This window comes from Macrobrachium rosenbergii, chromosome 46, assembly GCF_040412425.1.
Source record: "Macrobrachium rosenbergii isolate ZJJX-2024 chromosome 46, ASM4041242v1, whole genome shotgun sequence".
NCBI classification, from domain to species: Eukaryota; Metazoa; Arthropoda; class Malacostraca; order Decapoda; family Palaemonidae; genus Macrobrachium; species Macrobrachium rosenbergii.
This window is the reverse complement of record NC_089786.1, coordinates 19,991,315-20,017,205: the sequence shown is the minus strand read 5'-3', so window position 1 is coordinate 20,017,205 and position 25,891 is coordinate 19,991,315. Positions and strand designations below refer to the sequence as shown.

Here is a 25,891-nt window from a genome sequence, read left to right as displayed (position 1 = left end):
CATAGCGTGTACTCCTGCAGGTGTTTGTGTCTTTTTTCTCCCTCCCGCCCATTTCCGGTCTCATTATGGCTACTATCTAGGATGCTCATTTAGCTGAGGTGGTGGACTTTCGCTTAGTTTCGGAGGTTTGGAGGGTTATTCTATTAGTTCACGTGACTTATTCTCCGCATGGCGTGAAGTCTATTATCTAGGTGCGTTCATTTAGCTGAGGTGGTATTCACTTAGTGAGAAGATTCTTAGGTTAACCAGATAGAGGAATTCCTTTTAGTCTTTAGAATTCTTAGGCAACAGTGATAGTATAATCACATGAACTTAGGTTTAGTACGTTTTAAGTATCTTAGTCTTTGATAGTTTCCTTACGAGAGTCCAGGGGGTGCTCTAGTAGGCTAGGCTATTTTGTCGGCACTGAGATACTTCTTCGCTCATCGGGCCTTACCCGAAGGATCAGCGGCTTGGCACACTGCTTCATTTCCCTCCATACATGAGAGGCTATAAATAGCCACATGGGAGGTCACCGTTACTCCTCCATACATGAGAGGTTCTGAAGAACCGCATGGGAGGTCGATGGACCGAGACAGTACGGACCTGACAGGTGATCAAAGTACTCTCCAGCATGTCTCATCACAAAAAGCAACGATTGATAAGGTGAGTGTATAACTAAATAGGTATTCTATGCAGAGCAGATCGGTGAGCTGCCATCTCTGCGGTTGTAAAAGGGGTGTGCTGCAAACTTAGAAGGTTCTCTCGGAGGGGCAGCGGCTCTGCAGTCTGCCTCATTCTCCTCCATACGTGAGAGGTTCTGAGGAACCACATGGGAGGTCGACGGACCGAGAGTACTGACCTGACCATTAATCGAAGTACTCTCCAACATGTCTCATCACTAAAAGCATTGATTGATATGGTGAGTGTATGGCTAAACGGATATCTTATGCAGAGCAGAATGGTGAGCTACCATCCTTGCGGTTGTCAAAGGGGCGTGCAATAGAATTGATCCCTCCTCCTCTAAATTGCTAATCGGGCTAATTCAGGTGTTCAGGGAGTGTATTGCCTTTTCATAATAAAACTAATATTGTAAAACTTACCTGAACACCTGAATGATTCCCACCCTCCTTTCCCCACATCAATTTTGACCTTGAATAAAGCAATTGACGAAAATGGGGCGTGTCAGCGCACACCTGTGTCAGTGTTGCCAACTGTATGTTATGGTAGCTCAAGTGACAAGATTTTACCTGCAGTGTTGGTAATGCTGGCTGTTAAAATTCCCACTATAGTGGGATGGGTAATTGAGAGTTGTTCGGGCTAGTGGGATTAAGAGCTAATTCAGGTGTTCAGGTCAGTATTACAATATTAATTTTATTATGAAAACTTCATATAATAGATTTTTATAATTATTGTTAGTAAGATAGGGGAACTACTGTGTGCTGACGCAACAAATTCTTCAAATAGTGATGCAGTCAAAAAGTGGAAGAATTGCTAAGAAGAATCTTATGACTGTTGAATCTTTGGATAGTAAGTGGAGTGTTAAAGGAAAAAAGCAGATGCAGTTGCAGTTTTGAAAAAATTCAAGTTGCTGACAGCGGAATATTATTATGAAGAAGAAATCAATTAGGATTTTTTAAACTAATAGGAGAGAGGTGATGCTGCATGAAGATTGGTTATGTGGACAACACAGCTAGAAAAAGGTGAAGTAGCTTTCACCTAGAAGTATACTACATAATGTGTTGAGTGAATAGTTAAAGGAAAACCATAAACAACCTGATTGCAAGAAATTTATATTTGCAGAATTTTGAAAATATTGAGAACAAGAACAAACCATCTGCTGGGAATACTAGGCATTACATAATGAAATGTAATCCAGTTGCAAGAGACTTAATTTATAAAAATCATGATAATTTAAAGCTAACTTGGGGGTTGTAATTTAAGAGAGATATAAAAGGTATAGTTAGATGGAACAGAAATGCCTGCTGAAGAGAGGGGATGATCCACACTGGCAAATGTGCAGTGAATCGTAGATCCAGGGATTGTAATTGTACAGTAATTAAAAAATGCATAATTTTATTAGATTTAGTAGGTGTGATGTAAATCATGGTAAATGAGAGATTTTGCAGTTTAGAGGCTTATAAACAGAAATGACCATGAATACTGATTCATGGCATTTATAGAGGATTCTGGAGCAATACTTAAAAGTCTTTGTGAAATCTGCCCCAATGTTGTTGCAAGAAGTTTTTAAACACATAAGTATGTAATGGCTACTACATCAGCAAAAACAAGATTAGCGACACTTAGGGTGTATGAAGTGCAAAAGCACTTTGGTAATTCATCACCCAGATATCAAACAGGTGAATAGATGTTAATGACTTATTGGTAGTGTTTTATGATTACTGTATATAAGGACTTTGTCAAAAGGTGGAATCATAAATCCAGATTCCTTTGATTTTGTACAGAACTTTAACCTTGGCCATAACCTTTAAGCTGCTGTATGAGAGATAGAAACTTCATGTTTTGTGTGCTTGCTTTACTATTGAGTTCCGTTCAAAAGACATCAAGGATAGTGACTCATTGATCTTGACCATGACCCTCATACCAAATACTTTGCCATAGTGGTCATCATTGTTTTTCAAACCCTTTTTTTTTTTTTTTTTTTTTTAAGAAGGAAAAAGATGTCTTCAAAATTTATCAGATGCAGTGTTCATAGGGAAAGTGTTGGGTGGGATCTCAGAATGCTTGTTGTTTTATTGTAAAGTACTATACTCCATTTTTGATGCCTTATTGATTGATGATATCTTTTTATTTCAGATGTTCATCAAGCCATTCAAAGTTAAATCCCAGACACAGTTGAAAGGCTCAGATAGGTAAGGTATTAGCATATTTTTCATGGTTGCTTTCAGGTCCTATTGAATAGTTTTTTGTTGGGGGGGGGAAGTGTATATTCTTTGGATATTGGTGATATCAAGTAGTGATCTGAAATGATTTTGCTTTAGATATTTAGAAAGATTGTTCATTGCCTAAGTAAAATTATGGAAGGAGATTCTTTCAACTTCTCTGAAGCTCTAAGAAAAAATGAGGATACAGTGCTTCATTCTCCCCTTCCCCAGCTACTCAGGGCCTTAGTGTATAGTTGAAAGGTGATTAATTCAATTGTGATAAGAATGCTGTTCAGTCAACTATTAGATAAATTACCATGAGTATGTGTCTCATCTATCTGTAATTGTATTGTTTTTTTCTTACTGTTTCTCCCTGAAAGAAATAGCCACTAGGCTTGATTGTACTCTTTTCTGTTTTTGGAATTTTTTTAAAATTTTAAGTGAATGTGTAACTTACCTTGTGAAAGTATCAGTGTTCAATGTACATGTTTATGTTATAAGTGCAAAGTGAGAAAAGTGCCATAACTGCATCCTACTGAAACTATGCATAATTCACACAATAACCAACTAGCAAAGTGTACCTCCATGACAGCAAGTACCTGACTGTAATTCTGAACCCTTAGTGTAAAGGTTAATAACTAAATGTCTCAGGGATGTACATTGTGTCAGAGACTGGTACAATACACTAGCTTTGGCACCATCTTCAAAACTCTATTCCAAATTAAAAATCTCATCTTTCAATCTCTCTTTTCTCTCTCTCTCTCTCTCTCTCTCTCTCTCTCTCTCTCTCTCTCTCTCTCTCTCTTCTCTCTCTCATAATTCTTGTTGTTGATGTTTGTTGAGTTCATTTTTGCATTTTCTGGTTTTCAGAAGGCATCCTTCATGCTGTCTCCTTAAGTAAAAAAAAAAGCCTTATGTCAGATACAGGTTGAATGATCTGACTATTGTAGTCATATGTAGAGTATATAAGATGTTTAAAAGTTATTATTGTTGTTATACTGAACTTTGTGTGAAGACATTTGCAGCTTGATTTGTTTTTTAGATCATCAGATACTATACAGTACCTACCTTTTTAATCAGAATGTTTTTGTTACATTTAATCACCAACTGGCAAAGATTTTTGTTCCTTATCAGTAATTTTTAATTTACAGGAAGAAGGTTCGTGCTGAGCTAGCACAGATCTTCCCATTATTAACATCTGAGGACTTAACGAAGCTCATACCTAACAAAGAAGATGTTACACTCACTAAAATGCATTGCTACAAGGGAGAAAATGTATATGTTTATATGGTGAGTATTATTATATGTAATGGTTTGAGGTCAGTTAAAGCTTATAATATAAAAGATCCATGAATGTCTTAATGTGCTTTCCTTCACAAAATATGCCAGTCAAACTGAAGGAACTGGCATATGGTTAGTACATTAGTCAGTGATTACATCAATCGATGGTTAAGCAGCTCAAGGGGGAATTCCTGTTCCCATTTACTGGAGTTTTCACACTTGGTGAACATTCAGTACTCAGGCTGTTTATGGAGAAGTTGCAAGATTTCTATATGCTGCTGTAAATTATTGTTGTTGGTGAGTCTATGCACATTGAGCAAACTTTTTACTTTACCTATGCATATTACTGTACTTGCTGCATGACCAATCAAGCAAGAAGAGTTGATCTTAATCTCCCAAGTAATTGTCATTACTCCATGTGGAACATTACCATATACTCTTATCACTAAAGAGCATTTTTAGGTTACACAGAAAGTCATATTAGAAAAAGTGCAATACATTCTTTTATACTATACTAGGCACCATAGTGATTATAGTATACCTTGAAGAATAAACACTTCAATTTGTGAATGTTAATTCAGATAGCTTATATAAGGAAATGGAATCCAGTTAAACTGTATTTGAGCTAAATCTCCAGCTAAATTGGTCATCATCTTCATCGTAGAGCATCATCTGCTACAAAAGTGGTCCTGCAATATGTATGTGGATTAATGACATCAAAAGCTGTACTTATGGTGAGTCAAAGTATGTAAATGCCTGAGTGATATTGTTAAATATGTTATACATAACCCCAGGGGAGGATTCCACCTTTGGGAGACTTTGCCAGTCTGGAGGTAGGGCGATTACTTACCTGGCCCACCAGACAGCAAACCTGTAGGCGAACTTAGTATTTATAAGTAGGAAAGCTGTCCTAACTTGGATATCCAAGTTTGTGGGCCCAGAATCGGCATTGGCTCTACAGAATGGACCATTGTTGGGATCTGCCTCTCTCTTCCCTTGAGAGCAGGTAACTGCTGCAGTGGACAAGCGAAAAGTCGAGGCTAACGACTTCTGGGTCTTCAGGTGCCACTGCAGCCCGACCCTCGAGCCAGGCTAGCACTGCCTCCACAGGCCCCAAGAAGTCCCAGGCTTCGAAGGGTTCCCAGGGGAACACCCAGCCTCCTTCTGCCCCCACCAAGAAAGGTGTGCAGTCGCACCCCTTTCAACCCTGCTTCCAGTCTGGAAAAGGGGGCAAGGGCAAGAAGAAGAGAGGAGGATGCTAAAGGACAGTGTTTTCCTTCACATGCCGTTGTTGTTGGGGGGGTTGCTTGGCGAGCCATTGGGCAGCATGGCAGTGATATGGAGCTGAAACCTGGGTATTGGATGTCCTTTGGGAGGGCTATCTACTTCCCTTTGAGTCGTGGCCACCCCTCACCAACAATCTCCGAATGTATGTTCCCGGCTCACTGAAGGACCTCGCCCTTCGGATGGAGGTAGAAGTGATGCTGAAGAAAGGCACTGTGGAAGTTGTTACAGATCGGTCCCCAGGTTTTTACAGCTAAGTCTTTCTCATGGAGAAAGCAATGGGGGTTTGGAGACCAGTCAGAGATCTCTCTCCATTGAACTGATTCGTTCACCAGACTCGCTTCACAATGGAAACGACATGGTCAGTGCTCATAGCCATCAGGGAGTCCGACTTCATGCTTACAGTGCACCAGAAGCATGCTTATTTTCAGATACTCATCCATCCGTCCTCTCGCAGGTACTGTACCTATGCTTTATCCTCGGGGAGATGGTACTCCAGTTCAGGGCACTCTGTTTTGGACTCTCAACTGCTCCCCAGGTGTTCATGCGAGTGTTCACCCTTGTGTCAGCATGGTCCCATTTGCATGGGATATGTCTGTTGAGGTATCTCAACGATTGGTTAGTCCTGGCAAGCTCTCAATCACAGTTGCTCTAGGACAGGGATCTCCTCAAATTTTGCTGTGACTTGGGGGTTGTGGTAAATATCAAAAGGTGTGATCTCTTTCCAAAGCAGAGAATAAAGTACTTGGGCATCCTGATAGATACAGCAGCAGTGAGATTCTTCCCCTCAGACTTGCGTATCAGCAGGTTCAGGAAGGCAGCGCAGTTGTTCCTGTCTCGACAAGAGCAACCAGCTCAACAGTGGCAAGTTGTTCCCAGCCACCCATCATCCTTGGAGAAGTTGGTTCCTTTTGGGTGGCTTCTCCTTCGTTCTCTCCAGTGGAGGATGAAGGAGTTCTGGTATCTGGTTTGGAACTACCCATCCCTACCCATTCTTTTCTCAGAGAAAGTGAGACAGGACCTAGCCTGGTGGCTGGACGTCAGGAAACCCACAATAGGAGTGTCTCTGCACTCTCCCCCTCCCTGTTCTCAGATGCTTCGACCGAGTGATGTGTGCTCCCCCTCCCAAGTTGCTTCTGTTCTCGGATGCTTTGACCGAGTGATGGGTTAATCAAAACCTGGAAGAGTTGCTGGTTTCAGGTGTGTGGAGCTGAAACAACAAGCACCTTCACATCAATATCCTGGAGCTCAAGGCAGTCTTCTTGGCTCTTCAAGAGTTTCAGGATTGAGTGATGGGACACACTGTGGTGTTGATGAGTGACAATGCCACAGTAGTGGCCTATGTCAACAAGCAGGGGGTGCCTAGTGTCTCTTCCGCTACACCTGTTGATGGTGCAGGTGCATGAGTGGGCAGACAAGAGCATTTGATATCTATTCCGAATTAAAATGCAAAAGGGTCAAGTGATGGGGACAGAGTGGTCCCTTCACTCAGACATCATGGAAAGGCTGTTCGACCTTTGGGGTCTTCCATCTATCAACCTGTTTGCCACCTGGCACAACAGAAAACTATAAGTGTACTGTTCCGTTTTGCCAGAGGATGCCTTCCTACACCCATGAGACAGCCTGGATGCATACGCCTTTCCTCTGTTTTGTCTGATTCACAAGGTGATCAACAGGGCAGTGATTACCCTGAATTTCAGGATGACCCTGGGGTCTTCCAGGTGGCACATGCTGTATGGTATCCAGACTTGCTTGCTCTGCTCTCTGAGCCACCGAGAGAGACTCCCTCCTGGCACAACCTTCTGTGTCAACTGAATGTAGAATGGTACCACCAATCAGTGGAGTCTCTTTCACTTCACGGCTGGAGACTATCCAGCATCTCTTTTGAGCAAGTGGGCTTTCTTGCCCCCAGCAACAGATGTCTGGATACCTTCTTCATTCCTCTGCAGTGGTGTACAGTACTGCCACTGATTAAGATAAATTCTGTTTTCCTTTTGCTCTACCATTACTCCTATATACTTAAAACTTTTACTTTCTTCTTCTCCTACTTGCAATTTCCCTTTCAATTTCCCAATTGTTTCCTTTAAAAATCCTTCAGTTCCTCCATAACAAAAATCATCTACAAGTGTATGTAAAATACCATTCAATTTATTGTGTTTTCTCCAAAAGAATATATCAGGTTCTAATCCACTTCTCTCACCTTTAAGCTCCTCCACCACTTTTATCACCTTACAAAACCATGTCTGTGCTGCATCCTTTAGCCCATAAACAGTTTTCTTCAATTTCCATAATCCTCTCCAACCTTGTAAATATGCAGTTTTTATATCTATTGTATAGCAAATCCAGTCTTAATTTAATTATTGTCAAACAAAATTTTAAAATTTTGGCATTGCATGTAGGAGCATCTTTTTCCCATTCAGCCATTTATTCTTCAAAACCTCTAGCTACCAATTTTGCTTTACATTTCCTTTCTCCCCATTTACCATTTCAGTTATTATCCATCTTGTAGATACCCTGTGGCTTCTTGTCCAACATCAGTTACCTCCTCATATACATTGTTTTCTCTCCAACTCTGTAGTTCTTTTTCTTTAGCTTCAAATTACGCTTTTATTTTCAAAACCTAGTAAAACCTCTTCTTCATCTTCAATTTTTTCTACATGACTATAATCTCTTAAGTTAATCCATCCCTTGTCACCTGACTGTGAGTCTTGTACATTGTACGAATCGGCCCAAATTTTGCTTGATCTTTTTCCTGCAAGACTAATATAGTCCATTCTTCTACTTGTCCTGTATTTTTGTTTATAGCTCTTAACTCTATTTCCCATTTTGAATTTGGGTATCTCTTCCACTAACTCATTTCACTTTCCCCTTCATCTTCCAATGTTTCCTCCATTAAATCTCCCTCTGTAGCCTCCTCTCCATCTGCATTCCTTCTCAAGCCAATTTACCATCTCTTTTCCTTCCTGCCCATCCACTGTATATTCCCCTCCTTTCATGCACAGGATTCATCCTTCACAGTATATGCTTTATCTATTTTAGTTATCTTTTCTTTTTCTAATGACAGGCTTTGAATCCTAGTAACATGTATTCTAGCTACTTCTCGTAGAGAATCCCCATGTTTAACCACTGCCGTTTTACCTGATACTCCTACTACCTGAACAGGTCCTCTCCATTTATTTTCATTTTCTCTCTTATAGAATGCCTCATCTCCCACTACTGCTTCTTTAAATTTATGTTCTCTGATGTTTCTGTATAAAGCAATTATTTTATTACAAGACTCATTTTTGATAAACACTTCTCTGGCCTTATGCATTGCATTCAATGTTTCCCTTACTATACTTTCTTTCATACCTTTCCCTCTGCAGGCAGTACTTGAACTGAACTCTCTTCTCCCATTAAATTTGGCGAAGAAGGGGTTTTTCCAAATACTAGATGGTTAGGGGAGAAACCACCAATATATATTAAGCAGTTCCTAGCACTCACTACCCATCTTAATACTATTGACAATCCACTTCCTCATCATCTTTTGTCTTACTTAAGCTTTCTTTGATTATACCTACCATCTTTTCACATATCCATTGCTCCATGGAGATTCAGATGCCTTGGCCAATACTTTAATATTCCATCTTTCTGCCATCCTCCTTACTATTTAATTTTCAAATCCTCTCCCATTGTCTGATAATATTTTAGAAGGTGCTCCAAATATTGCAAACCACCCATCAGAAAGTGTCTTTATAATAGTTTCTGGTTTTTTGTCTTTTATCTAAAAGGCCTGACAATGTCTCGTTGCCATATCTACCATTACCAAGAACTTTTTCTCCTCTATCTCTCCCACATCCATTGCTACAACTTCATTAAATATTTTACTCCAAGAAAATCCCACTACTGGTTTTGCTGGATTTCTTTTGTATCTTTTACGTACCTCACAACTTGCAGTAAAGTCTGTTAGTAACTTTTTTTATTTCTTCCTTTTCTTTTTTCTCAGACCTTCACTCCACTGTGCTTCATCCGTTAGCCTCCATATTTTGTCTCCACTTCTGTGACCAAATTGTAGATGTAACTTAGTAATTGCACCTTTAATTTCCTTTAGACTCTCCTTTTCTTTCCTCCAGTAACAATTCATCTACTACCTTCCTCCTCAGAATTGGTATTCTTAGGTGACCCTGTTTATCTTTAATACTTTTATTTGAACACACTCCTCTTATAAATTTATAGTCATATCCATTTTACTCATGGTGTTCTTACCTATCAGCCACAGTACATCACCCTTCAAAATTTCTGTCTTCAGATAAAACTTGTTGTTTTTCAATACACTGACCACGTGTCATAGGCATTGGGACCTGTCCCCCATGGGCTGTCGGCCTAAGAAACAGGAGATCAGCGCTTGCCTTATGAGCCTACAGAGGTCCAGGAGGACTTTAACTTAACTTTAACTGGTATTTCCATTACAGTAGATAGAAGCAATCCTGATCCCCTCTCTAACAAGGGAAGAGAGGGCATGACAATAAAACAAACCCATTGCTTATGCATTGCTTTATGTCTCTGACATTCAAAGATTCATCCTAGCCCTTATGCTTTATGTCTCTGACATGCAAAGATTCATCCTGGCCCTTTTTCGAATAATGTTGCTTCATACCCATTCATTTGAAAAAGCCCAGAAGTCTGACAGCTGATCTACATGACCTGGAAGAAGAGTAGGTGAGGTGAACTGCCAGTCAGTTCAGAAGCTTACTCAGACTCCTCCCACCAAGAAGTAAGTCTTCCTTATGGAAAGACCGATGGTTTGTATGTTGTGTAGGAACAAATGACAAACTTTTAAAGTCATTTGTATTTTTCCTAACTATATAAACCTGAGGACTTTACAGTTAGTATATGCCCACCTCATGCCACCCCTCAGTCTGACACCTGGGCCAAAAGGCAAAGTGAAGCTTATCAGTTGGGTGGATGGGACTCTCACCCAGTCCCCGGTAGTTAACTACCTAACCACCTTGTTTAAATGTTAAACAGCCGTGTCCAGCTACGCTGAAGCATATTCCTTATGTAAAGACCTTAGGTTTGTATAGTTAGGAAATATACAAATTACTGTACTTTAAAAATCCACCCCATATATTTCCTGATGCGAATGGAAGGATTACGGTGTTACTTCAGGTGAATAGGTAGCACCGCCCATTCATCCACCTACCACCTTGTCATGAAGCTTCAGTGACTGATTCCAGCTCGAGCAAGGAATACTCCTACATAAAAGGCTCTGTTGTGTATATGTGGGTGTGTTTGTGTAGGAAAAATACAAATTATCTTGAAAATTTAGTGTATTGGCTTTTTTAAGTGAAATTTTACTTTAATATTTCAGTACCTGTACTGTATTCAGCATTCTATCATTATTAATACAGTAGGACTTCAACTTGGCAGATACTCTGGGATCTGATTTTTTATAGGTAACAAAATATGATAAATAATAAAGACTTTGTATGATAACCCACACTTGAATATTTACAAGATATCCAGCAGGAAATAATAATTCCTCATAATTTCTAGCCTAAACTAAACTGTACTATATACTTAATAGTAATTATAAGAGATTCCTCTGATAAAGCATCATATCTAAAAATGTAACCTAGTAACAACCATCATAGTAATGTAGCTGATAAGCACAAAATTATCAGAAGTTGAGGTTTTACTGTGAAATAGTAATTTTAGGGGTTCACCGACACCATAAGGCCCCATTGTAAAGATCCTAGCTACCTTATGATTGAAGGGATTTGCCTCAAAATTTTACCACTTATTATACAACTGATACTGAAAATACCTGTGTCAGGAATTAAAGAAATTCTACCTCTTAAGTGCATAAGTTTTGCAGTTGAAACAAATTTTTTAAAATAAAAAAAAAACAGTTCTTCATATAAGAAAAATCCCCTGAAATTTACAAAATAATCGGATGGGAAGAAATGTGATCCGTGCTGGGTTTCCTCTTTGGTGATTGACATTCGTGAAGTACACTGTGGCGCTACATGGCACGTCCGAAGGAAATGTTGCCATATACTTAGATATTTCTTTTATTTGTGAATAGACACCCTGTATAGATATCCTGAGGAAATAAAACATAAAAGTTATTTTATTTTTTCAAATAAAATAAATTGACTTGTAAATAATTTCACTTATGATGTCAAATTTTGTACATGTGAATGGTGATGAGGAAGATTGCTATTTATTTGCATGTTTCTGTATATTTGCTTATAGCATGTTTATTAACATTTCGTGGTTATTTTACTGTAAAAATAAGTCAAGAAATATAAAAAGTCAATAAATACAAAATTGTAATAATAAGTAAAGAAATACAAAAACATTGTATATGTAAATTGTTCGGCTCAGTAAATCTATGGTGCCACTTTCACGGGTCTCGGGATGATTGGGACATTTTGAGCGAGTTACTCTTATCTCTCATTTTCTTCAATGCTACCACTAGAAAGGATGGGATATTTTAGTGGGTGACAAAGTATATTGATTATGAACTAAACAGGACTAGAAAATTTGTTACAAGTTTTGCAACAATTTGTCACTCACAGCGCCACACAAGCGATGAACAAAATTGTCAGTAAGCCAGTCTAAACATTTTTTTTGAACAGTAATGCTTCAGGGTATGTTTATTTAGACATAAAACAGTCCACAACAGTCAATAACTCAATTTTGATCATTACAGCACTTGAAATTCGGCAATCGGCATGCCCCTTAAATGATTACCATCAAAACTGTATTGGGAGATATCTGAAGGTATTCTAAAAAGTTGATTAAGGTAGTAGGCCACAGGCTAGTAGGCCATGCCTTGACTACAAAGAGCCAGGCATCCCCCTTTTCTGTTAGTCTGGATCCTGATGGATGATTTTAGATTGGTGGCCTTGTTGAAAGTAAAGGTGGTGATGCACTTTATGATAATTGATAAGATTCCAGTTGTGTCAGCCCTAAGTCATTTTGGCCGCAACCTAACTCAAGCTAATCTAATTTAATTTAACCTGACTTAGCCTACCTTTACCTTCAATAGTAGCTAAAATTACTTTGGCCAGATATGTCTTGTTACCTGCATTACTTTATATGCCAACAAATTTTGTGGGAAAGAAACCAGTTATCATTTCTCCATTTGCAGTCCTTACATGATTAAATTTATTTAAGCTTTTCATTTCAGGTTCAAAAAGACCCAGCATTTTTCACTGTGGAGAAAGAGAAGATGATTTTTCCTACAGTTTATACTTTATGGAAATATCCAAATTTAATGCATACATTTACTACTCACACTCCTGTAATTGATGTTTTACTTGGTGGTGCAGATCTGATGCTGCCTGGCATTATTACAAAAGGAGAGGTAAGCTTGAATTAGGTGTATAAGATGTAAGTGATTGTTTTCCTAGTTTTTCATGGTACATGGAGATCTGTAACCCAGAATCTGATGATGGGGAAGGAGCCATTAATACTAATATGGTTTAGAACAAGGAAATGAGGTGATGTCACCATCATGTTACTCGAACCAGCTAATTTTGAAGATTCTGTTATGTTTTTTACTAATTTGCTTGAGTGGATTTAGATGAATAGCTTTTTACATTCCTTTTGTGGAATCAGTATCAGGATCTCATGCCAAGGATGAGTACAAATGTTTTATATAGAATCATTGTGGCTTCTGTCTTGGGAATATAGTGAAATATTCCCCAAAAGTAAACAAATCACATTATAGTTGCTGCTGATGTAGCATTTATAAGGTGTTTTGCATCGTCGTGATTTTATACGGTATTTGTTTGATTTGGGTAAGTTTTGTGAAATTATTGTGAATTTTTCATTATTTTCTTTAGTGGAACTTGCTCTAAAGCATTTTATACATCAGGCTTCACTGTCCCATAGATACTGCAGAAAAGTTGGGAATTTGATGGTAAAATCTTTCAGTTAGTTTTTGATATGATCTGCTTAAAGAAAGGTGGTAATCTCACCTGTTGAATTTCCAGAATTATTTCACTATTGGCTTTATCATTACTGAAAAACTTTTGGATAGTCTGCTTATTTTTGAGCTGATGGTAGACACCCACAGCCAATAACACTGGAATTTTTAGTATGTTTGTGATTGGTAAATGTAGTGTAGTCATAAAAAGTAATCACTTCTCTACATTTTTCCAACACAGTACAGTATTAGTATTATCGTAGTGAACATCCACAATATAGTAAACCCCCAGTATTCGTGGGGGATAGGTACCACAACCCCCCGCGAATAGCTAAAATCGGCAAATACTTGACACCCCCACAAAAAATGCTTATAACTGCATATTTAAACAGGTCAGACACCAAAACCTACCTGTAAAAACATTTATAACTGCCTATTTAATGGTTCAAACACCAAATGTATACCTTAAACTATCATCCTACACCAAATATACCTAAAACTGTCATCCTAAAACACAAATATCATTTTGTTCATGAGACTTACCTGTCAGATATATATATAGCTGTATTCTCTGATAGTCCGACAGAATTTCAAAACTTACGACACACGCAGTGGGAGATCAGGTGGTTAGTACCCATTCCCGCCGCTGGGAGGCGGGTATCAGAACCATTCCCATTTTCTATTCAGATTTTCTCTGTCGCCGGTACTGTCAACACTTGTTTTCAGTACCTCCGTCTTGGATTTCGGATAAAACTTGGTTGTCACTTGAGTATTTGTTTGACTTTTGGTTTTGACTTGGACTTGTGGCTAGGCATACGCTATTGTGGATTGTTTTGGATTTGGCTTTGTTTTTCCTTGGATTAAGATGTCTGAATCTAGTTCTTCTAGTTATCGAGTTTGCTGTGTGCAAGACTGTAAGGTGAGGCTACCGAAAATTTGGTAGATTCTCACACTGTATGCTTTCGGGTGTAGAGGGCATGTTTGTTTGTTGAATGACAGATGCAAGGAGTGTGAATCTTTGTCTGATGCTAGTTGGAGGACTTATGATTCATATATGAGAAAGCTAGAGCGAGATAGGATCAGGAGGTCTTCCTCCAGAAGTGGTAGGAGTCAGGGTAGTGTTTTTCACCTGCTAACCCTCCTGTAGGCGTGTAGCTCTTCCTAACCCTGTGGTGTTGCCCCAACCCGGGGTTGTGTCTGCGGAAGGTGATGCCCTGGCGGTTATTATGTCTTCCATTCGTACCTTGGAAGCTAAAATGCTCGCTCTTCAAAGTGCTGTGAAGTGCAGTGATAGTGTCTGTCCCCTAGTGTTGTGGGGCGTCAGATCGGCCGTATAAACGCCTCTAGGTCTAGACCTCTGTCGGACTCCCAGGACTCAGGAGTGGGCAAGTCGAAAGCCGCAAGAGGGTTACGCGGACCCCCACCGATCTGGCGTCCCTTGGCAGTGTCCTGATGACACTTCCCAGGCTGCCAAGGATCGTGCTCGGGCACGAATCCTTAAGATTGCTTCTCTTCCCCGATTCCTCCTCCCGGCGTCGGGGTGGAAATCTCAGAAGGATTCTCGCCCTTTGAAGAGAAGCTTCAAAGAAGGGGACGCTTCACGTCCCTTTTCTCGTGACGCTCTTCGCTCTTCTCCGGAGGATTTTGGCGCCATCCCGCGCAGAAGAGGACCAGGACGTCATCGGACGATGACGCTTTTGAGCGCTCCGGTCGCTCCAGAAAGAAGGCTGTTGCTTCCCCTGTGAGAAGGAAGAAGGCGTCCCCTCGCCCCTCGTCTTCTCACAGGATCAGCCCTTCTCCTGAGGAGGAGAAGCAGTTGGCTTCGTTAATGGCCCAGAAGGAGACTGATGCGTGTCGTCGTCGGAAGGATTCCCGGCTGCCGATCAAGAGGTCCAAACCTTCCCCTTCTCCTTCTCCACGTTCGTCGTCGTCTCATGCTTCGCCACCCTCTAGAAGTCCTGTTGCTCAGCGCTTTACTGGTCTCGGCAGGGATAGCAATTTTCCGCTTTCTGATGCTCTTCATGCTGCCAGGCTTGGCGCCTCGTTCTGACGATCCTCTTGTTTTTCGCCAGGACGCTTCTCATGCTGCTAAGCATGACGCTCCTCATGCTGCTCGGCAAGACGCCTCCCTTGCTGCTCGACATGACGCCTCCCTTGCTGCTCGTCATGACGCCTCCCTGGCTGCTCGGCAAGACGCCTCCCTTGCAGTTCGGCAAGACGCCTCCTTGCTTCGGCACGACGCCTCCTTGCTGCGAGGCATGACGCCTCCTCGGACTTCGCTCTCACCAGGACGCTACCGTCGGATCGATCGTCAAGAAGCTCGTCGGGAATTCGTCAGGGCGCTCGACCGGGACGCGTTTAGACTCTTCTGCCGGACTTTGCGACCCCTCTCGGACTTCTTCCAAGCAGAAGTCCCTTTGCGTGTTGGTCTGCAAGGACTTCGTCCTCCCGGTTCTTCTCCTGCCCCTTGGTTGTTCCTGTGGAAGAAGGAGAACTGTCTAGCGCTCAGGATCCTGCAGTTGAGGATCAGTCCTCTTCTTCTTCAGCTTCTGCAGATTACCAAGTCTTGACTAGGCTGCTGAAGGACTTGTTTGGGGACAAGTTTCAACCCTCTGCTCCTCGCCCTCCCCCTCGCAGCTAACCTCGTCTAAATCACAAAAGTCTTCTGGTTTTGTGAAGATGGCTACGTCTCTCTCTACGAAGAGGGCCTTTAACAAGGTTCAGGAGTGGATGGACTCCAGGAAGGCCCAGTGCAAGACTTCTTTCGCCCTGCCTCCATCAAGATTGAGTGGAAAAGCAGGAATTTGGTACGAGACAGGAGAGGAGGTTGGTTGGAGAGTTCCTTCCTCTTCTCAAGGGGATTTTGCCAGCCTTGTGGATGCCCCCAGAAGGTCTCTCCTTTCATCAGCGAAGGTGTCCTGGTCTTTATCTGAGACCGATCACCATCTGAAAGGCCTATTCAGGTCTTTAGAAGTCTTCAACTTTCTGGACTGGTGCCTGGGAGTCCTGGACTTGCAGGCTCGTAGCCCTGACTCCATTAGTCTGGGAGATTTGTTTAGCGTCCTATCCTGTATGGACAAGGCGGTTAGGGATGGCTCCGAAGAACTGGCTGCCCACTTCTGCACGGGCTTTTAAAGAAGAGAGCCATTTACTGCAACTTCACGGCGAAGTCGGTCTCTCCTACTCAGAAGGCAGAATTGTTGTTCTCTCCGCTTTCTAGCCATCTTTTTCCCCAGCCCTTAGTCAAGGATATGGCCGCCACTTTGCAAGAGAAGGCTACTCAGGACCTCCTGGCCCAGTCTTCTAGACGTCCTGCAGCCCCTTCGACTTCTTCCCTTGGGCAGGCTTCCAAGATTCAGAAGCCCTTTCGTGGAGGACCCTCTTCTAGATCGTCCTTTCGAGGAAGAGGTCCCTCAAGAGGTAGAGCCCCTTCTAAGACCAGGGGCAAGAAATGACTCCGTGGACCTTCAGACACCGGTAGGAGCCAGGCTTCTTTCTTTTGCAAGAGCCTGGAGAGAGAGAGGGACGGACAACTGGTCCCTCCAAGTCATCGAAAAGGGATACAAGATCCCATTCCTCGTCTTGCCTCCGTTATGTACAAAACCCATAGATCTGTCGCCATCCTATCAGCAGGAGAAGCAGCAGATTCTCTTCAACCTGCTCGAGCAAATGCTCGAGAAGAGAGCTGTGGAGCAGGTCTCAGATTTACAATCCCGGGCTTTTACAACAGGCTGTTTCTGGTACCGAAGCAGTCAGGGGATGGAGACCAGTTCTGGGCGTCAGCAAGTTGAACCATTTCGTTCTGAAGGAAAAGTTCAAATGGAGACGTCCCAGTCGGTCATGGGAGCCCTAAGACCAGGCGACTGGATGGTTTCTCTCGATCTCCAGGACGCCTATTTTCACGTCCCTATACATCCTCTATCAAGGAAATACCTGAGATTTGTCCTGCGGGGACAGGTATTCCAGTTCAGGGCTCTCTGCTTGGGCTCAGCACAGCTCCTATGGTTTTCACGATTTTAATGAGGAATGTTGCGAGATGGCTTCGCCTTGGAGGAATAAGAGTCTCTCTTTATTTGGACGATTGGCTCATTCGAGCCTCGTCAATGAGAAGGTGTCTGGAGGATCTTCACACGACTTTGACCTTGACAAAGTCCCTAGGACTTCTGGTGAATTTCGAAAAGTCCCATCTGACCCCGACTCAGTCCATCGTTTATCTGGGGATTCAGATGGATTCAGTGGCTTTTCGAGCGTTTCCGTCTCAAGAAAGACAACTACAGTGTTTAGACAAAGTTTCAGCCTTCCTGCGGAAAGAAACATGCTCGGTGAGGGAATGGATGAGTCTGCTGGGGACCATTTCATCGCTGGAGAAGTTTGTTTCCCTGGGGAGACTGCATCTCAGACCGCTTCAATTCTTCCTTGCAGAGAACTGGCAGGACAAGGAGAATCTGGAAGTTTCTCTGAGTATTTCGCCAAAGGTGAAGAATCACCTACGGTGGTGGCTCGATCCATCGAAGTTGGCAGAAGGCCTTTCTCTCAAACTTCAGAACCCCGACCTAGTGTTGTTTTCCGACGCGTCCATCTCGGGGTGGGGAGCAACACTGGGGAGGGACGAAGTGTCGGGCACCTGGAGAGGGGAACAGGTGTCCTGGCACATAAACCTCAAAGAATTGGGGGCGATTCAGTTGGCCCTTCTTTTCTTAGAGGGACGAGTCACGAACCGAGTTGTCCAGATCAACTCGGACAACACCACGGCCCTTTCATACCTCAAGAAACAGGGAGGAACTCACTCTCGGTCCCTGTTCGCCTTAGCAAAGGACATCCTTCTGTGGGCTCAGGCCCGAAATATTACGATCCTCACGAGGTTTGTTGCAGGCGTAGAGAACGTCCGTGCGGATCTTCTAAGTCGGCAGCGACAACTGCTCCCGACCGAATGGACCCTACACCAAGAGGTGTGTCAAGGACTGTGGAAGCTTTGGGGACGTCCCTTGGTAGATCTCTTCGCAACTTCCAAGACGAAGAGACTTCCTCTTTACTGCTCCCCTGTTCTCGACCCAGGAGCGCTCTCAGTAGATGCTCTTCTCTGGGATTGGTCGGGGATGGACGTGTATGCCTTTCCCCCGTACAAAATCATCGGAGAAGTCATCAGGAAGTTTGCGTTGTCGGAAGGGACGAGGATGACGTTAATCGCCCCGTTTTGGCCTTCGAGGGAATGGTTCACAGAGGTCATGTCCTTCCTAGTGGACTTTCCGAGATCTCTGCCCATGAGAGTCGATCTACTCAGACAACCCCACTTCGAGAGGTACCACAAAAACCTCCCCGCTCTGAGTCTAACTGCATTCAGACTATCGAGAAGCTGGCCAGAGCGAGAGGTTTTTCTAGACCAGTGGGAAAGCTATTGCCAGAGCCAGAAGACTCTCTTCCAGTAATTTGTACCAATCAAGTGGACCGTCTTTAGGAGATGGTGTAGAAAGAAGGGCATTTCCTCTACCACGACCTCTGTGAGCCAGATAGCAGACTTCCTCTTGTTTCTGAGGAGTGATGTTAAACTAGCAGTCCCGACTATCAAGGGATATAGAAGTATGCTATCATCTGTTTTTAGGCATAGAAACTTGGATCTGTCTAACAACAAAGACCTTCACGATCTATTTAGATCCTTGAAACCTCAAAGGTGCCTCAGCTAAGGACTCTTCTTGGAATTTGGATGTTGTGTTTACGGTTCCTGATGTCCAGTTCCTTTCGAACCTCTTTGTTCTGCATCATTGAGGAACATTACCAGAAAGACTATTTTTCTAACCGCTCTAGCAACTGCAAAGAGGGTTAGTGAACTGCAAGCCTTTAGTAGACATATAGGCTTTAAAGGACATAACGCTGTTTGTTCTTTAAGCCCTTCCTTTTTAGCGAAAAATGAGAACCCGTCTAACCCTTGGCCCAAGAGCTTTGAAATCAAGGGTATGGCTGAGATCCTAATTCAAGAGCCAGAGAGAGTCCTTTGCCCTGTTAGGGCTCTCAAAGTCTACTTAGACAAGACGAAGGAAAGTCGAGGCCCCTCAGATAGTTTATGGTGTTCCGTAAAGAGACCGGACTTACCTATGTCGAAGAATGCTCTGGTTTTCTTTCTGAGGGATACGATTAAGGAAGCCCATTCATGCTGTCAAGACACTGATTTTAAACTTCTGAAAGTCAATGCTCACGAGGTGAGGGCGGTTTGCAACTTCAGTGGCTTTTCAGAAGAATATGTCACTCAGTAACATTCTGGGTGCCACATTTTGGCGTAGCAACTCTGTGTTCGCTTCACACTACCTGAGAGATGTGAAGGCGACATATGAGAACTGCTTCTCGCTAGGACCATACGTTTCATGCAGATACTTTCCTGGGGGCAGGGGATGACACTCATCCTATCCTATAGAAAATGGTTGGATAGTGTTTTTATGGTTGTTGGGTCGACTGCCTGTGGATGGACTTCCCACTCGTTAGCTTTAGTTGCGTTATCCTAACTTAGTTAGGCTTGGTCAGGTGGTTGGTTTTTACTTCGTTTGCCCTCATTGTATGGTCAATATGGTCTAGTCACATTGTGGTCACGCCCCCGTTGACAGATCATCTAGAACTCACCAGCTATACAGGTCACACCCTTGCTGGAGACTCTAGTTAAGCAGAAGCGGACTTGGGTGACAGTAATCACAGAAGTCAGCTATGCTAACAGGTAAGGAACCAAGGTATCTTTCACCTACATGTAGTGTGTTTTCCTAAATCCTATTCTGTCTGTACCCACCTCCAATGGTGGTATTCAGCTATATATATATCTGACAGGTAAGTCTCATGAACAAAATGATATTTTAATGATAAAATAAAGTTTGTTCATACTTACCTGGCAGATATATATATTCATAGTGCCTGCCCACCTCCCCTCAGGAGACAGTGGCACTAGAAAATCTGAATAGAAAATGGGAATGGTTCCTGATACCCGCCTCCCAGCGGCGGGAATGGGTACTAACCACCTGATCTCCCACTGCGTGTGTCGTAAGTTTTGAAATTCTGTCGGACTATCAGAGAATACAGCTATATATATATCTGCCAGGTAAGTATGAACAAACTTTATTTTATCATTAAAATATCATTTCAAAGTCATCTTACAGCATTACCCTTAAAAATATATGGCTTACGGTTAAATGTGAAAGCTAAACTCAGGTCCCCCCCTACATTCAGTCAGAGCCATTTTCTCTCATAGTGTATTGAGGCTGTCCCATTTTCATACAGAACAGGTGCAACACTAGGAAAAACACTAGGAATTCACAAGTTCAGTATGTACTTAAAGACATTGAAAAAAAAAATACATTTTATGATATGCTGTGTTTACTTTAATATTAAACTGTGGTGCATCACTATATTGTGATAAAAAATAATAAGTAAAAAAGCCACAATAATGTAACTGATAAATTGTATTTTTCCCAAGATACAAAAAATACAAAAGGATAAAAACAAGGGAGCTTTCAACCGTTTATGCAACGGTCTTCTTCAGCCAACTGAATAAAAATACTTGTTTTTCTGAGTTCAGCCCCGTGTCACCCGGTGAAATTCCATACTAACACGAATTTCTAGGTATAAATATTGCTAAATATACCAGAGAAAAAAGCTTTCAGGAATGCTGGAGTTAATACCCCCAGATCAAGCGTCTTCAATGAAGACGTCGGTATAACCAAGGGTGAGTGAAGGAATCACAACCACAGAGCCACACTCGATAGACATCCCCATGTCAAGATCCCCGGGTAGAGCAAGGGGCCGTCCAGCCCACGCTCACCCGCCCGCCCTCTGGCGACTCCAGCGCCATCTGAACTTTTTCCATTTCTAGCACTTGATTTTGCACTTGTTGTTTTCTGCTTGGCTTGTGTTTTGCCTTTATTTTCATCTGCAGCATGTCGTCGAGCAGCTTTACCGTTTCCAAGTTAAGTACCATCTTATTGTGGGGTTGTTTTATGATAAGTTTGGCTGTCTTAGCCCGTATTTATTAATTATACGCGGCTTTGTTATGACGCTACGGCGTCCCCCAGCCAACCATGTTGTCCGCGAGGTTTACCCGTCCAGCTTGTTCTGTTTGGGTTTTTTCTGGTCGGCTCATGTCTTATCTTTTTTCCCCTAGGATTCATCCTGGTGGCTTTTCCTAAGCTGGGTTGTTTCGGTGTCTCTCTAACGATAATGTTTTTGATCCATACCTTCAAGGTTCCCGCATCGGGTTCCCGTTATGTTCCCGCTTAGGTGACTCCCCAGGATGTTTCCTCTTGGACAGTTTAGCTTTATTATTATAATTGTTTTATTTTTATTCTGCTAGTGCTCGACATCATGTTGTTAACTTTCATTGTCTAGTTCCGTGGGGACGTCAGGCTCAACCTGTCGCCTCCCTCGGTTAGGCTATGCGCTGAACACAAGCATATAATTATCTTATTTTATTTTATATTTTTGCACATATGATGGTGATTTATTTTGGTTAACCTTATTATTGTAGCCTAGTGTATGTTAGGCTTTTATTGCACCCTTGACCTCCTGCTCTCTCTTTCACCTGAGTTAGGTTAGGCGAGAGGGGAGGGTCAGCAGGTGGAGGGAGTTTCTGTTGTCGTGCCTTCCTCTGACTGTTGTTTGGGTGATGGAGTGAGACCCTACTTTCTTCCCTCTCCTTTACGGAGGGGTTGAAGTTTTTTCGGTGGGTGTGTCTCCTCCATGCTTTTATAGCTCTCCCTTACGTTCGGCTCTGGCTGGTCTTCGACTCGGGAATTTCTCTCCCTGTTGTTCCCTCGTTCCCTTTCTTTCCTTTTCCCCCTTTTTTTATTTTATGTCATAGGCTACGTCTATGTGTGGGGTGAGAGTATAGAGGTTTTAGTCGTTTTTTCCCTCCCTTTCCTTCAGAGTAGGCCATGATTTTGGTACCATGCAGTTGAGCGGGTGAGCATCTCCCCAAGTCTCCTGTTTTCCTCTGCTCTGGCCTACTCCCTTCCCTGTCCACACCCCCTCTACCCTGTTTTAGGTCCAGCTTTTGTCATCTTCTCGTGTGAGTGATGTCGGTGTCCGACTTCCACTCCGAGTCGTGGGATCTTTCCTGGTCGAGGGATTCGCTCCCTCCCAGGGCTGATTCCAGGTGGCATTTTGCTGGGCCCCGTGCTTCGTTAACCCGCTCTCCTAGGATCAAGCAGGTTTTCGATCTTTCTCAGGGTCTATCTTCTCAGCCTTGTTCCAGGTTCGCTCCGGCGTTCGAGATATTCTAGTTGGGTTGACTGGCGCTTACACCTGCCCCGGTGGATTGTGGTGTTTGGTAGCCTCACCCTTCTTTTGTTCTGTAGCGGTAGGGGCTTGAGATTCCCGGAGAGGGTGGTACCGGACTCCGGGGAATGTGGATTTGTATATCTTTGTTAACCAATTATGTTACCATCCTATATATATGTATGCATTTATATTTTTCCCCGGCGGCTCACCCCGCCGGTGGATATGTGTGTTTATTTATTTTTCCCGGTGGCTCACCCCGCTGTCGAATATGTATTTATTTATTTCTATGATGGTTATAGAGTCCGGTGATCTTACCCTTGGGTTCCGCCGTCCTGTTCCCGGCATCCCTTGCGGTAAAGGTCCCGTTGATTCGGCTCCCTCATTCCGCCGGAATATTCCGGCAGTCGGGGGGGGTTTTTCTTGCTTACCTTAATTTTAAGTTACTTTTCTAGTAGGCCCGTCTCTGACGAGGTTTTTTCATTCCACCGGAGTACTCCGGTGGTTAAGTGAAATGCCCTTGCCTGCTTAGTTTAAGTTCCTTAGGAAGGTAAGCTCATTTACTGTTTCCACTTACAGACTGTTCGTTGTGAGGAGCCCGGGTGTACCGCTGCCCTCCAACAACCCTACGGGCACGTGGTGTGTCGGACCCACGCTGGCTGTGCGGTCCGGCTCGATGATTTGATCGTTTGGCACCCGGAGGGCTGCGAGGTGTGCTTTGCTCTTTGCGGGTGCATCCAGGACGAGTCGGTAAGCTGCTTGCTTTCCATCTTCATGTTAGTTACAGCTTACAATGTTGCTATATTTTGTTTTAACGCTTACGTTATTTAAGGTATTTTTTAGCCTCCCTTTGATTCCCTGCTCCCCTTTCAGGCCGACGAGTCCTCCAAGAAGGAGTTCCTGGAGTCTCTCCGCGCCTGGGTGGCTGGGTTTGGGAGAAACGTTCCGTCGGGAAACCATACGTCCTCGGCCAGAAGTGGAGAGATCTGCTTTACCCCGAGCCCGGATCGCTGCGGCGCAGTGCCAGCTGGCGTGGCGCACCCATCATTGAGCAGATCCGGGTTGTGACCCAGCCACTCCTAGATGAAACTCTCTACGCGGAGGTTTCGGAGGACGTCGCCGCTCTGGACTTAGACCTGGAGCCCATGAATACTGAGCACGTCCAGGTAGGTGGTGAGGTAAGTGAGGCAGTGGGGGCGGGCGCCCTCTTTGATTCCCCTTCATCATCCACCTCTTCATTTCAGGGCTTCTCTAAGTCTTCCATCTTGAGGGACAGCGCTCCATCTACTGTCCCCAAGTTGAAGACTTCGTGGAAGGCGAAGGGCTTTAAGTCCTCGTCTTCCCGCAAGGCATCCCCTTTCCCCGTTGAAGGCAAAGGTTTCCGTACCTCTGGCCTCCGGGAGCAAATCAGGAACCTCGGGCAAAGGAGCGAGTAAGAGGGCGGCCAAACCCAGCCCTCCTCGCCAGCCTCCCTTTGACCCTGAGGCATTTGCCGGGATGTTACTTGCCAAGTTCTCGTCGGAGGTCGACTCAAGCTTTCTAAGCTTGCTGAGAGGTTGCAGAGTCAGGAGAATCTTATTGCCGATATGGGCGCTCGGCACCCCAGCCGGACCTAGCTACCAGATCCCCTGATACTGCCTCCTCCCTCCTTTTGATGTAGGAAACCCGTGGCGTTTTTGCTCTTCGTGCCATTCAACACGAGGATACCCTGACTATCGAGGGTTTTGGCACGAGACGTCTGGAGGAGTTGGAGTTCTTCCCCTGACCTCTTGCCCCCTACCCAGGCTTCGTTAGGGTTGACGGAGGAGGCCTGGGTACGATCAGACAAGGTCCCTAAGGAGACGGTGATCTTCCCTAGGGACCAGGCCCAATCTGCTCTGCTTCGCACTCTTACGGAGTGGCAGGCAGAGAATATGAAACTCACTCCGTTCAAGGGCAACTATACAATGTTTTCCCTGGGAGATAAGTTGCCCACTCCCTGCCTGAATAAAGTTGCTTTGGCGACGGCTTAGGCTTGCTTCGAAGGCAAACCCTTGCCTCAGCTCAGGGAGACGGACTCCACATCCCTGGTATTCCCGGGAGGTGAGGAGTTCTGGAGAGACGCCCCATCCACTTTTACAGTGGGCAAGTTAGATGCTTTCTGTGCATCCTCACAGTTCAGCGAGCAGCTTCCCAAACTCCCGGAAGCTCTCCTGAAGGCGGAGTTTGAGGCAAGGACGAGACTGAGCTGGTCTTTGAATTCCGTGTGTCTGTCAGAGGCGGTCGCCGTCTCCTGTGCAGACGAGCAGCTCTTCCAGGTTCTGGCTAAATCCCTGTTAGCAGGTTTTCAGTCAGACCTATATGACTTCATGGTGGCGAAACTGGAGTGCCGCAAATTCATTTTGCGGATGCCACCATTCGTCATGAGCCTAATAAGCTCATGAAGAGTTCCATCTGGGGGACTAATCTCTTCCCAGAGAAGGAAGTCTCACAAGTCCTGAGCGAGGCTACTAGGGCTAATCAAAGCCCTACGTTCTCGTTGGGGTATCTCCGCCTTCAAGCGGAAAACTCCCGGCTGGCAGCTCCCAGGTAAGTCGGGAAACGGTTCAGGAGGCACAGGAGGCCTCATCCCCAGACAATGGTTCAGGCTGTCCCAGTCTTGGCGGTGGGTCAACCCTCCACCTCCAAGGCTCAACCCCATCAATACGTGCTGGTTCAACCAGCCCAACCCCTTGCTGCACCATCGTACGTCTCCTCTCCGCGTACAACCCACCTATGAGTGCCGTGGGGTCTTTCACGGCCTTAATAGAAGCGCAAGGGGGGGCAGAGGTCGAGCCCCATACAGAGGCAGAGCTGGATCCACCTCCCAGGGAAAATCAGGCCGTGGTAGAGGAAGCAAACCCTCCTCCTCCCACTGAGACCAGTCAGGTAGGTGGTTGCCTTTACTGGTTCAAAGACCAGTGGTCCTTCAGCCCCTGGGCACACAGTATTGTGTCCAAAGGTCTGGGTTGGAGCTGGATCAAGGATCCCCCTCCCTTGACCAGGTTTTACCAGCCCCCCTCCAAAACCCTACAGGATTTTGTGACGGAGCTTCTCAACAAGAGAGCAATAAAGAAAGTAAGGCACCTCAAATTTCAAGGCAGGTTGTTCACTGTCCCAAAGAAAGATTCCAATCAACAAAGAGTGATTCTAGATCTGTCACGTCTAAATCGCTACATAAGATGCGACAAGTTTCGCATGCTTACGGTAGCTCAAGTACGGACTCTACTTCTGCGTGGAGCCGTCACCACGTCTATCGATCTTTCAGACGCTTACTATC

General features: G+C 43.9%; 1 protein-coding gene across 3 annotated transcripts in view; it reads left to right on the top strand.

Annotated features, from left to right (window-relative positions):
• eIF2D (eukaryotic translation initiation factor 2D) overlaps window positions 1-25,891 on the top strand; it is a 192,550-nt gene that overhangs the window by 33,137 nt on the left and 133,522 nt on the right. For all 3 annotated transcript variants that reach the window (XM_067089626.1, XM_067089625.1, XM_067089628.1), the window contains exons 2-4: window positions 2,797-2,852; window positions 4,016-4,154; window positions 12,607-12,783. In XM_067089626.1, the coding sequence (XP_066945727.1) occupies window positions 2,797-2,852; window positions 4,016-4,154; window positions 12,607-12,783 (372 nt within the window). The remainder of the gene's footprint in view (window positions 1-2,796; window positions 2,853-4,015; window positions 4,155-12,606; window positions 12,784-25,891) is intronic.